At 44.4% G+C, this 12080-nt stretch overlaps 2 protein-coding genes across 2 annotated transcripts; one reads left to right on the top strand and one right to left on the bottom strand.

The window, feature by feature from the left end:
* Window positions 1-1275: 1275 nt before the first annotated feature.
* On the top strand, window positions 1276-4967 carry LOC120709107 (F-box only protein 6-like). Its single transcript, XM_039994633.1, has 2 exons — window positions 1276-1567; window positions 3334-4967. The coding sequence occupies exons 1-2, from the start codon at window positions 1479-1481 to the stop codon at window positions 4574-4576; spliced, it is 1332 nt and encodes a 443-aa protein (XP_039850567.1). The 5' UTR covers window positions 1276-1478; the 3' UTR covers window positions 4577-4967.
* A 637-nt stretch (window positions 4968-5604) lies between these two features.
* On the bottom strand, window positions 5605-8899 carry LOC120709106. Its single transcript, XM_039994632.1, has 2 exons — window positions 8625-8899; window positions 5605-8141 (listed from the first exon to the last, which is right to left on the bottom strand). The coding sequence occupies exons 1-2, from the start codon at window positions 8671-8673 to the stop codon at window positions 5779-5781; spliced, it is 2412 nt and encodes an 803-aa protein (XP_039850566.1). The 5' UTR covers window positions 8674-8899; the 3' UTR covers window positions 5605-5778.
* Window positions 8900-12080: the final 3181 nt, after the last annotated feature.

Here is a 12080-nt window from a genome sequence, read left to right as displayed (position 1 = left end):
GGTCGATGGATGGCCTGGATCGATGATGATGATGGAGAGGTAGCGGGGAAGTTACCGCTGCGGTTTCATTCTTCCAATCTGCCATGATGGCGAATGATCGAGTAAATCCGATGCATCCGCAACGGCAGGCGCTAGCTCTCTTTATTATTAGCTGCTGCCGCTTTCCTCATCATGGAAAGCTCACTTGGACGCTAGAACTTGGCCATCAGATCAACCACCCCCATCCGGTCTGGCTTTAGATGCATTAGCATTAGCATCTACTACATACATCCCTCTAATTTACCATTAGGAATAATTGCACTTGAAAGTATGGCAGCATCGTCGTCGCATCAATCATGCTGAAATGCTGAAATCTGAAGAAACAAGAAACTCTGCACAAGATGGATCATGAAAGTACGTCTTGGGAGCAAGCAGATATTGTTGGGGGCTCGTTTGTTGTTCGTTTTTCTCCCCATACGATCTCTGCGGACAGCAGCAGGGTTTTTCCCCACTGGATCCAAAATCCTTGGGCACTTTGAAGTCGTTGATGGTCTTGATTAGGCGCGCGCAGAGAGGATCGGGCTGGATGGAGACAAGTCTCTCACTCGATCGAATCTGTGCCCAGTTGATCGAAAGCACTCAAAGCTACGCAAACGAAAGATCGCCATGGGGTTGCCATCTTCCATCATTGCGTCCATCCAGCACGAACAACAATAATCATGCTATTTGACCATTTCTTATTTCCTCTCTAGTGCATTGCTAACATTACTTGACAATGGTTATGAAATAATACCAGTAGTCAAGTCGACATACCCCAAATTACATATAATTTCATAAAGAATTACAAATTTGCCGTATTATATTGCAAATAATTTTATTACTTACTAAACAAATACCAATGTTGTCATGTGAAGCCTGCACCGTGGTCCAAACAGAGACAAAAGGATAACACCCTTGTCTATTCTACACGACGACCAAGACGACACCCTCCAAAAGGCCATCTCTACAGCCGTTTTTCTATGATCTACATGGCCAACACACCCGCATTCTAATCCCTCTATCTCCATTTCTAATCCTCCATACAATCCATCCATCCATAAAAACAAAAAAAAGGAATGATGCTTACTTAAACCGCACCACACCCAACCCCAACCCCAACCGGTAGTTTAAACCCAACCCAGCAAGCAAGCCAATGAGACGGACCCGACCCCGACCAACCGCAACGCAGCAAAGCATATAACCCAGGCGGGCAGGCGGGCGCACACGCGACGCACGCTTCAGAGCTTCAGGCGGGTGTGCGTGTGAGGCGCACGGCGTCAGGTGCGGCCGCATTTAGCGAGGCGGAAAAGGGGGGCCGACCCCGAGCGGAGCGGAGCCCCCAACCCCAACTCCAACTCGACCCGGGAAGGGGGGGAGAAGGAGAGAGAGAGAGAGAGAGAGAGAGAGAGAGAGAGGCGCGGCGAGGAGGCCGGCGGCGGCGCCGGCAGCGGCAGCCGGGGATGGGGGAGGTGGCCGCGCTGCGCCAGCTCGTCGGCCAGGTGCAGGAGCTCTGGGACCTCTACGGCGCCAACGCCCACCCGCTCCCCAGGCAACGAAACCTCCCTCCCTCTCGTCCCCTTGGTTACTACTACTCCGCAGCGCTCCCCCCCTCTGCCTCTCGTTCTCGTTCGCGCCCTTCGTCTCCCGCCCCCCGCTTCGCTCGGATCTGCTTGCGGCGGGGTTTACCCGGCGGGGTGCCGCGGGAATTTGCTTGCCTCGCGGGTTATTTCCGTTTGTTTGTTGATCTATCTATCAGAATCGGATAGGCACCTCGGTTTGTTGTTCTGGGGAAATTCGGCCGCCCGCGCAGATCCTTGGCTAGTATGTTCAGCACGCGTGCTTTCTCTTGCGTCTGCGTGTTGCACGCGCTTTACATTTCCGATCCCCTGTCTCCACGAATTTGCCATACCTGTGTTGCCCACTTTGGTAGATTTGTCCGTCCTTCCCGGGTAGCTGGACGAACATGCCGTGCGCCGTAGAAATGGACAATCCCGTGACTCCTTTAATTGTAGATTAGACTTGCTGTTACTAGTTAATTATTACCCGGTATCCGCGGTCGCAAGTTTTGGAATTACCCGGTGTCACGGTTTCCGTGGTCACAAGTTTTAGCATTGCCCCAGGCATAGGACAAGATTAAGTACTCACACCCGTGGAATAGAGCACGAGAAAGTCCACACCCCGATGTTATGCCTAGGGTATGTGACACCGATAATAATGTTAATAAATCCTGGTCAGTTTGACTTTGGGGCGCGGTTTGCACAGCTTTGTTGGCAAGCGACCGAAACAAAGGAAACGAGGGGATCCACTTACCTAGTCTGTAGTTTTTAAAGGCGGACCTGGTAAACATGGTCACTAGGCTTAGCTGGAAATGCGGTGGGAACATGATTAGTTGCGCTAAAGAATCCTTTCCACCGCGAGGCTGATTCTGGCAATCTGGCTCTTATGTCACTGCTATTGTTTGTGTATGTTATGTTTGTATGTCAAGCAATTCATGCTATGCTTCGTTATGCATACGTGCATTACTCCTCTTTGCTAAATTGTATGGGCATGTCACATGAAAGATCACATGCCAATCTTTTGCACATAGATCCATTTTTTTCAATAAACATACTCCATAAAGAGTTTCAGTGGTGGTTGAGTGTCTTCTTAGATTATTCTCTCACTGCATTTCTTATTGAACCATAAAGAATATCCTTCATTCCCTTCATGTAAAATCCAGTCCGTTAAGTTTACATTTCCCCTTACTATAGGATGTATGATTCTCTGAATAGCAATTCTAGACCCGCTGAAAACATATGATTGACTTCGTGTGGTATTGCTTGGGTTTAATTAATCAGGCTCCCTCTAATTACCATGGCAAGGCTTTAGAACGACATGATGGATATTGGTGGGAAAATGGGCGAGAAGCCTGATAGTTGTGCAGTATAGAAAGCCAACCAGTCAATCTGTTTGTATTTCTCGTTCAACAAATTGGAGAAACCGTTGCGATGCTCTTATATTTTTGTGTTGTGCTACACCTACATGAATGGATCATACATGCAGTCCTTTTTTTTGTATGTAACTACTAACTGCATATGCATGAATGAATTATACATGTAGTTGGCGATTTTGTTGATACGCAACTGTACATGAAAAGGTATTTTGCTAGCATGGCAAGAAGTGCTCAAATTTTAGTCTGGGAGGTGGAGCCGTAGGCCGGTAGCTTGTCTTATATCCTTCCCTTTGTGTCTGGCAAAAATTTCTTGTTCAAGTGCTTTCCAGAACATTTCCCCCCATAACTAAGGTGGACTGATTGGGCTTATGCATGTTTTACAGATGGTATTTACTTGACTTTGAACATGGTTCAATCAAAGATGATTATTGTGGAGGACGGACTGGATACAACTCGGAATTACTGAAGATCATGGAGACTAACCAATCTCCTCCTCGCAAGCGACCGCGGAGAGATCGAAACCGCGAGAAGGCGCCCTGCTCAAACACAACTGAGGTAATGCAACAGGAGATTTGGAAAGAGTTCCCTGAAGATCTTTTTGAAACTGTCATTGCAAGGCTTCCAGTTGCTGCAATTTTTCGATTCCGCACTGTCTGCCGAAAGTGGTCTTCTCTTTTGGGCTCAGACAGTTTCTCTCATCAGTACTCTGAAGCTCCACATGGACTGCCATGGTTCTATACAATCACCCATGAGAATGCAAACAATAATGTTGCAATGTATGACCCTTCACTGAAGAAATGGCACCACCCATCTGTTCCTCTTGCTCCTACAAAGATAGTTATTCCAGTGGCATCTGTGGGTGGCCTTGTCTGTTTATTGGATCTGAGCCACAGGAATTTCTACATTTGCAACCCTCTTAGGCAATCACTCAAGGAGATCCCACCCAGATCAGTCCAGGGATGGTCAAGAGTTGCAGTAGGGATGGTGTTGAACGGAAGAAGTTCTAGTCATGGCTACAAAGTAATGTGGTTAGGAAATGATGGGACTTATGAAGTGTATGACTCTACAAAGAACATGTGGTCTTGTCCAGGAGTTTTCCCTACAAGCATCAAACTGCCACTTGCTCTGAATTTCAGGTCACAGCCTGTGGCGGTTGGCAGCACGCTATACTTCATGTGTGCAGAACCAGATGGTGTTTTGTCATATGATGTAAGCACAGGGATTTGGAGACAGTTTGCCATCCCACTGCCACTGCATCTGACTGACCACACACTTGCCGAGTTCCAGGGAAGGGTCATGCTTGTGGGTCTGCTGTGCAAGAATGCAGCGACCTGCGTCTGCATATGGGAGTTGCAGAAGATGACTCTCCTCTGGAAGGAGGTGGACAGAATGCCAAATATCTGGTGCTTAGAGTTCTACGGTAAGCACATGAAGATGACATGCCTGGGCAACAGTGGTTTGCTCATGCTCTCCTTGAAGGCGAAGCGGATGAACCGTCTTGTTACCTACAACCTTTTGAAAAGGGAGTGGCAGAAGGTTCCTGATTGCATGCTCCCATGCAGCCGCAAAAAGCAGTGGATAGCATGTGGCACAGCATTTGATCCGTGCCCCTCTGCCTTGGCCTGACAGGTCTTTTGCCTTCTTCAGCCAAGCACATTGAAATTTTAGCAATTTCATATCATTGGCCAATCTTTAGATATTTGTATGTTGTTGTGACAAGTCTCTGTGTTGCACACAAATCCATGGCACTGTGGTTTGTTTTGTATCACGCTCAAGCAAGCGAACTGTTTCCTTTTATCACCTATCAGAATTTGGGTCGGGAAGCTACGATGTCAACTGGGCAGGCTGACCTAAATATGTTAAAGGTTATTGTTGTTGAAATTGGAATAGTCATGGATTTTGTATGTTTGGTTATCATCTCGTTAAGTTTGTAATGTTTCTGGATGTGCAGTCATCTGCCCAGAACTGAGTTTATATACAATAATAACCGGGATATTAATGTTTTGATTCTGGTGCATTGAGATGTAGTGGTACTTGCTACTATTAAAAGATAGCGGCCTATGTTTCAGTCAGCCTGATACCTGTTGATTAGCTGAAAGCAGTTTTAGTTTGACGCATGAGATGTTTGGTGCAAATAATTCAGCGGCAGCATTTTTAAATCCATTAGCAGCTCCATGCCAAAGTTCATGATCGAAAGTGTAGACCACACGATGATTGATATACACGATTAGCTGATACGCTGCCAAAATTCAAAAGTGCAAGACCTCAGTATCCCTGAATTAACCTTTTTGTCATAAACTATTTAACAGGTGCAGCATAATTCAGAAAATGCTGGAAAGCCTACTCTACAACTAATCCAAGCCATGGAATTGGCATGTAATCCATCGATTGATAAAACGAGATGCAATTCTACACGTTCTAGGGAAAAAAACAACTAAACGAAATGTATTTTCAATTAGGGAGAAAAAAAAACACGCGCATTTTTTTACCCACTGCAACTGCAACAGAGATCAGCTCACGGATACAGTATAACAGCATAATTAACAGTTAAAAGAAAGTGGAAAAATTCGCAATTGCGTTTAGGAGGCATAATTGTCATGGATTTCTTCAGCTCTTGATGCTTAAAGCATCGAGAACGAGAACTGAGCACATTGTACATTTAAATCTGCAAACTCTTGACAGGAAACTGCAACATCAGCACAACATGGACTATATAATGTACAGTTCAAAAGACACCCGCATGAACCAACTGATGACAGCTTCAAAGAAGAAAACAGTTCCTAACACAAAACGAAAATACAGAGCAAGCACCAGCTTCAAGGGCAAACTTATTTAGCATCACCAGACGGCTGAACCACTTTAAGAAGTTCCTGTGGAGTTGAGCCTGGATCCAGTTCATAGCACCCCTTGGGAGCATTAGGAGCTTCTTCTCCGGTAAGGACATGGAATGGCACTTGGTGTGAAAATCGCAGCATCTCCTCCTTCGGAATCCTCCAGGATTTTTTTGCATCATGAAAGGGCTTAAACACTGACACAAACCCAGGAACTTTCACAATAGGAATTACAGAAATGCCTTCAGCTGGGTTGTAGCTATCAATGACCTCTACCAGTTCATACTTGTACATTGTATCATCAGGTGTAAATTCATCCCAGTCAGGGGACCAGTTCTGGTACAGAGCCCAGATATCACCCTTTTTAGGAAAAATTCTGATGATGCCACCAGGACCTTTGTCACAGTTGACCTTATGTGAGAATATATTCACTTTGTCAGTACCTTTGGACGCACCAACCTTGAACTCACCACAGGTCTTGGAGTATCCATATGAGATCCAATTGGAAGATCCAAATTCATTGCAGTCATTTGCTTTGAGGTAGGCCAGTCTAGCTTTAAAAGGGTGAGTGGAAAGAACTTTTCTAATCAAAGCATAGTAGCGAGGCATACCATCTTCTTCATCATACATGGCCCATACTTGATCGTTTTGAAATGAACTTTCAGAATGATCACCAAAGTTGAAGAAATCAGCATCAGGAACAGACATTTCACCAGATCCTTTATCAGGAGATTCCTGGTTCAAACATCCATTTTTGTCAGCCACTTTGTGCTCTGTTGCTGGATTAGCACCAGTTACGCCATCCTCTAGTTCTTTCTTGTGTTCCTTGCGGTTTCTCCTTGTATAAACTATATGTACTTCACGTGACCTCCACTGCCATGACTTCAACTTTTCTTCTAGACCAACCTGTTTGCTGCACTTCTCCCTCTGCACTTCTTCTGAATCAACTCTTTTGCTAGCCAGCTTCATGAAATCATGTTTGGGATCAACTGAACTGATGCTTGGTTTCATCTCAATTTTATTGACATCAATTGCTGTGTTGCATACACCTTTTGTGCTGCTTTTCTTGCTATTCTGCATCTTTTCTTTATTTTTCACATTGGCCTTCTTGCTGTTCAATTCTTGCAATTTCTCACGAATCTGAAGTTTCCTACTTCCGATCAGGATGCCACGGACATCTAACTGCATCAGCACTCTGCCAAAAGTTGTCCTTCCAGCAGCACCAGAGTATTCACAGTTAAGATCAGCAGAAGACACTTTACGATTCTTGGGACCTGAGGTTTGAGCTGTAGAGCGAGGCCCTCTTTTTGCTGCGGGGATCGGTTTGCATCCATCACCATCAGGACAAGAGCTTGCTGACTGGCAAGTTGCTTGCTTGCCACAATTGACACGTTTTCTCTTAGCAGCTTCATGTACCCTTGTTGCTGCATTTGCTCGTTTGACAGAAGAGACTGCAGGCGCATGTTTCCTTACATCCTGCATAACCTCTCTGGAATTTGCTGCTTCATTTGTGGCTATATTAGCCTCACCTGCATTCCCTTGGACTGTATATCGAGTACGATTTGCACAGGTTGTAGATTTGAGCACTGCTGGATAACCATTCTGGTTGCTACATGAAACTCCTGCCTGTACTCCTGGTGTTGCCATGCCAGGAAATGTATTGCCATCAATGTCATTATTAGTACGCCCATTAGGGTAACTCGAAGAGCTTGGAGGTGGAACTTCGGCAGCAAGAAACACCTCATGACAAACTGGACACTTCAGAATCTGGTTGACATATTCCCTGGAGTACTGCATGCTCATAAAACATGAACCGCAGTGTGTCCAGAATGTGTCTGGCACTTGGTGGGCGGCAGGGTGGGGTGCCACCTTTCTAGGTCTGTCGCAGAAGACCTTCACACTTGATGTAGAGGAATTGGAAGTGTTACGAGCACTTGCTTTGTAGTTATTCTGTAGGTCACACACATGCCTCTTACGGTCATATGCCATCCTCTTGGTAGTATCCGACAACACACTCCAAGCATCTGAGATGAGGTTAAATGCAGCTTCAGCACAGATAGAGCTGTTCTTGTCGGGATGAGTTCGGAAGGCCAACTTCTTGTATTGCTTCTTGATTGCCTCCTCATCAGCAAAGGGTGATACTTCTAAGATCCCATACCAGTCATTCTCCCCTCCAATCTTTATCTGTGCCCTTATGTGGACATCCAAAGCTGCAATCATCTGATCAATTCCCTCAAGAGGCTTAAAAAGAGATCTTGCTTTCAGGGCAAACCTCTTCGCACCTGCAAAATCATTCTCCCTGAACTTCCTTTCAGCAATACTCTTTGATCGTGCAGCGTCATCTCTGTTGCACTCCATATCTGCAGATAATTTTATGAGTGTCGTTTCATAAAGCTAGAATACATCGAAAAAAATATGACATGATATGGAAAGCAGGTCTCAATCAGAACGAAGAAACAAGTGGGTTCAACACGTAATGAAGGGGGTGACTAATGTTCAGTACACTGCACATACATGATTCTCGATAGTGTCAAATCCAATATTCACAGGAACTCCACATTTAAGGAATATAACCAGGCTTTCACACTTTTCGCTGAAATAATATTCATGTTGCCATTAAAATCGACTCCGTTTCCATTATAATCAGCAGAAACTGGATTCCGACATCAACACTCACGTTTGGGTGCCATCTCGAATTTTAGGAAGAAATTGTTTCCCCAATTTCACGATTGAAAAGAACAATGCAGCAATCGGATTAGAAAACACTCAACTCTCAAACAAGATCGAAGTCCAAACAGACTACATATATCAAGATAAGCAATGCAATTTGGATCGCAACGAACCGAATCGGTGAGGAGCTGAATCGCCTGCGCGGGTGAGGACACGTAACATCCGACGGGGTCTGGGCGCCGCACTGCGTGACGGCGCAACAACAGTGGTCGCAAATGCGAGAGTGACAGGGGAGGGCGGCGGCAGGGGACGACCATGAGATCGCTGGAGCGAAGGGGGAGGACGGGTTGCGCTCACCTCGTCGGCGATGAGGAGGGCCTCATCGTCCGAGAGAGGAGCACTAGGGCGCCCGCGTCACGGGGCGAGAGCGATTTTTTTTTCCAGACGAATTGTGGGGAGGTATTGGGCTAACTGAGATCGGGTCGTTCCAAATTTAAAGGATAAACCATAGCACGGAAGCTAGGTTTTGATCTTGGGTGGAGTTCTCCAAATTCTAGAAAATACTACTACTCACAACTTTCTAAAATTACAAAATTCGTTACTTCCAAACAACCCCCAGTCTTCCATGACCAAAATCAAACAAAACCGAAATGGCATTTCATTAATTTAGTTGGTTTGATTTTTCTGGATGTACCCTATTTTGATGTTAAGAATGGAGTAGATTGAGTGTTCCATTATGCAAAGTTGTTCACCAGGTAAAATATTTTCTTTGTGGATTCCATGTGGTAGTTCCATGACACACTGTGGCACTTTGTCCAATACTCCCTCCGTTCCAAATTATAGGTCGTTTGATTTTTTCAACCTTAAGTTTGATCACTCGTCTTATTCAAAAATTTATGCAAAATATCACTTATGTTGTTGTGGATTAGTTTATCAATACACGTTCTTCAAGAATGACTTAAATTTGACTATATTTGTATAATTTTTTTGAATAAGACGAGTGGTCAAATTTGAGGTTGAAAAAGTCAAACGACCTATAATTTGGAACGGAGGGAGTAGTACACATGATGCCCAAAAAATCATTTATGTTGTTACTACGGCTCTACTTCGACCTTCGGTTATGTCATAAAGAAACTTCCACCTTTGGCAACTAATCACTTACAAGTTCCATAATATTATTGGTGATTTCGGTGAGAGTGTGAGACATCTTGGATCATATAATGCGTGGTATTCAACCCAACCATGTCCCACGATAATATCATGCCACATGGATTGTGCGTGAATAACACTTTCATTTTTTAATAGGTTTGTTTAATGCTCTTGTTAGCAATAGTGTTTTGGGTGCTTTGGAAAGCTCGCAACAAGATGATAATTGAGGGGTTGTTTGTACGTAATCCGGTCGAACTGATCTTTCGGATCATTTCTTGTTTCCAGAAATGGGGTGTGCTACTTCGAGCTGCTGATCAGAAGACGTTGGACGTGCAGAAACTACAAGTTGCTGCTTGGGTGGACTCGTCTCTGCAAGTGCCAAAAGATAGCTACAACTCTTTCATGTGATTTGTTTCCTCTATAGCCCTATGTTTTTAGAAACTGTTGTGAAGTCAGTGTACGGCCTTTTTCTTTTCGCTCGAACTTGTAAGCTGTTTTCTCCAGCTCGTTTGCACCGCAACTTTATATGCTTTCTATAAAAGCGGGGTGGTTCCTTTGTCAAATAGGTTTGTTTAATGTTGATATTTTTAGACTAAAATGACTCATATATAGTTTGCTTTAATTATTTCTACAATGTTCACATTTGATGATGGGCGATTTAGCAATGCCATCTCGATTGGTTTGATGCTTTTGTTGTATTTTACGATGTGTGTTCGTGCAATAAAGCAGTGTCTGCGTACATAACCTTACAACTAAGATGTTTGGACATGCTCGCCCTGTTCGGTTCGCTGGAAACGACGCGGCTGGGGCTGGGGCTGGCGCTGGACTCGCTGGAAATACCGAATCTGCGGATGAGCCCAGCAGTTCCAGCCCAGCAGCTCTCGCCCAGCCGAACAGGGCCGCTATGAATGACGATGGGACTATTTGTGTGGACTGAACCTAAGTTCAACATAGAGCAGGTGCCGAGGAGAGTAAGTTGCTAGATTCATCCCGTCATACATGTTATAGATATATATTGAGCTAATAACCCAATCGCGCCTCAAAGATTCACATTGTACATTTTATTGGCATTTAACTTGGTTTGCCTTTCGGGGCTGATGCTGATGTTTACTAAGCTTAATTAGGTTGAAAATAAGCTCTGGTAGAATAAATACATCGACAAGAGCAGCAATTAGATTTATAAGGTCAATCTTAGTATGAGTGTCATGAGTTTGTTGACATGGCAGTCTCATTATAAAGAAAGAGAGGAAGGTGAGTGTCCCACTAAGACAGGCCTAAGTAAACCCACTTACACCCACACAGTTGACGTTATCACTGATGTGGCAGCGAGGAGCTAATAATGTTCAACCTTGTTTCGTTGATTTCTTCATGTTATCAATGATAGCAAGGTAATGGATGGCATGCATAAGCTCCTTCGTACTCTTCAGTGAGTATGTTTTCCTCATATTCAAATATGTATATATATTGCACTTTTCTGAGAGCAAGATGTTATCACTGTACAGATGAGTCAAGGTTTATTGTTATAAAGATATGAATTCATCAAGCACCGCAATGTAGGAACTTCTATGGTGGTGCTGACGTTTTATGAATGGGTCCTCCTTAACTTCAATGTTGTTGATGACATCAAGGTAGTAGGGGATGACACAGCTCATCACACGTGAGTTTTCCTCTAAACTTGACAATGGTGTTTCTCTTGAAGGTATTGCTTTTGCTTCCACTTCACTTTATGACACAAGATTTGATCTCAGTGATGTTAATCTGATTGACGACCTTCGGATTTAACTGTAGTACGAAAATAGTATCTCATATTGCAAACCGCTTCACAGAGGTATACTGTAGTGCAAATGACACTCTTTAAATGGCACGAGACAGTCATAAGCAAGATGAAGAGCAATTGCATGACCAGGGGCGGAGCCAGTGGAGGTGAAGGGGTCTCGAGCCCCCTACCCCCCAGTAACTCCATTGGAGCCTCCACAAGCCCCCCTACAAATTTGAGGAGGAAGAAAGAGGGAATGAGAGGCGGGAGGAGGAAGAATAAGAGAAGAGCCCCCTGGAGCTCAATCCTGCATCCGTCACTGGACATGACAATCACGTCAGGCCATATATGACATTGCTTGTATCCCGTAATCGTTTACAATTTAATACGTGTTGCTAGCCAGAATTTTGAACAATAGTGAATTCCCGTGTGTAACTGGAGCCGTGTCTAGTCGCTTCGTATATGAGGTGATGGTTTAGAAAAGATAGTTCCAACACCAAGGTAGGGCGCAGCAACAGCTACCTCTTCAATCAACTAGAGACTAGAGTAACTTTTAGATTTATAGGCACGCAGCCGAGCTGAGAGGGCGTGTTGTACAATTATAGCCCCGATTAGCTCGTTGCTGGAGAAGGTTAAATTTTGGTATGCTATCCAAAAGAGATGTGAGTTACTTTTTTGTTTTGAGTCATTAGGTCAATAATACAAATTAGCATATTATACTCTC

This window comes from Panicum virgatum, chromosome 5K (genome assembly GCF_016808335.1).
Source record: "Panicum virgatum strain AP13 chromosome 5K, P.virgatum_v5, whole genome shotgun sequence".
Classification (NCBI taxonomy): domain Eukaryota; kingdom Viridiplantae; phylum Streptophyta; class Magnoliopsida; order Poales; family Poaceae; genus Panicum; species Panicum virgatum.
The sequence above is the reverse complement of the archived record's forward strand: the minus strand, read 5'-3'. Positions and strand labels throughout refer to the sequence as shown.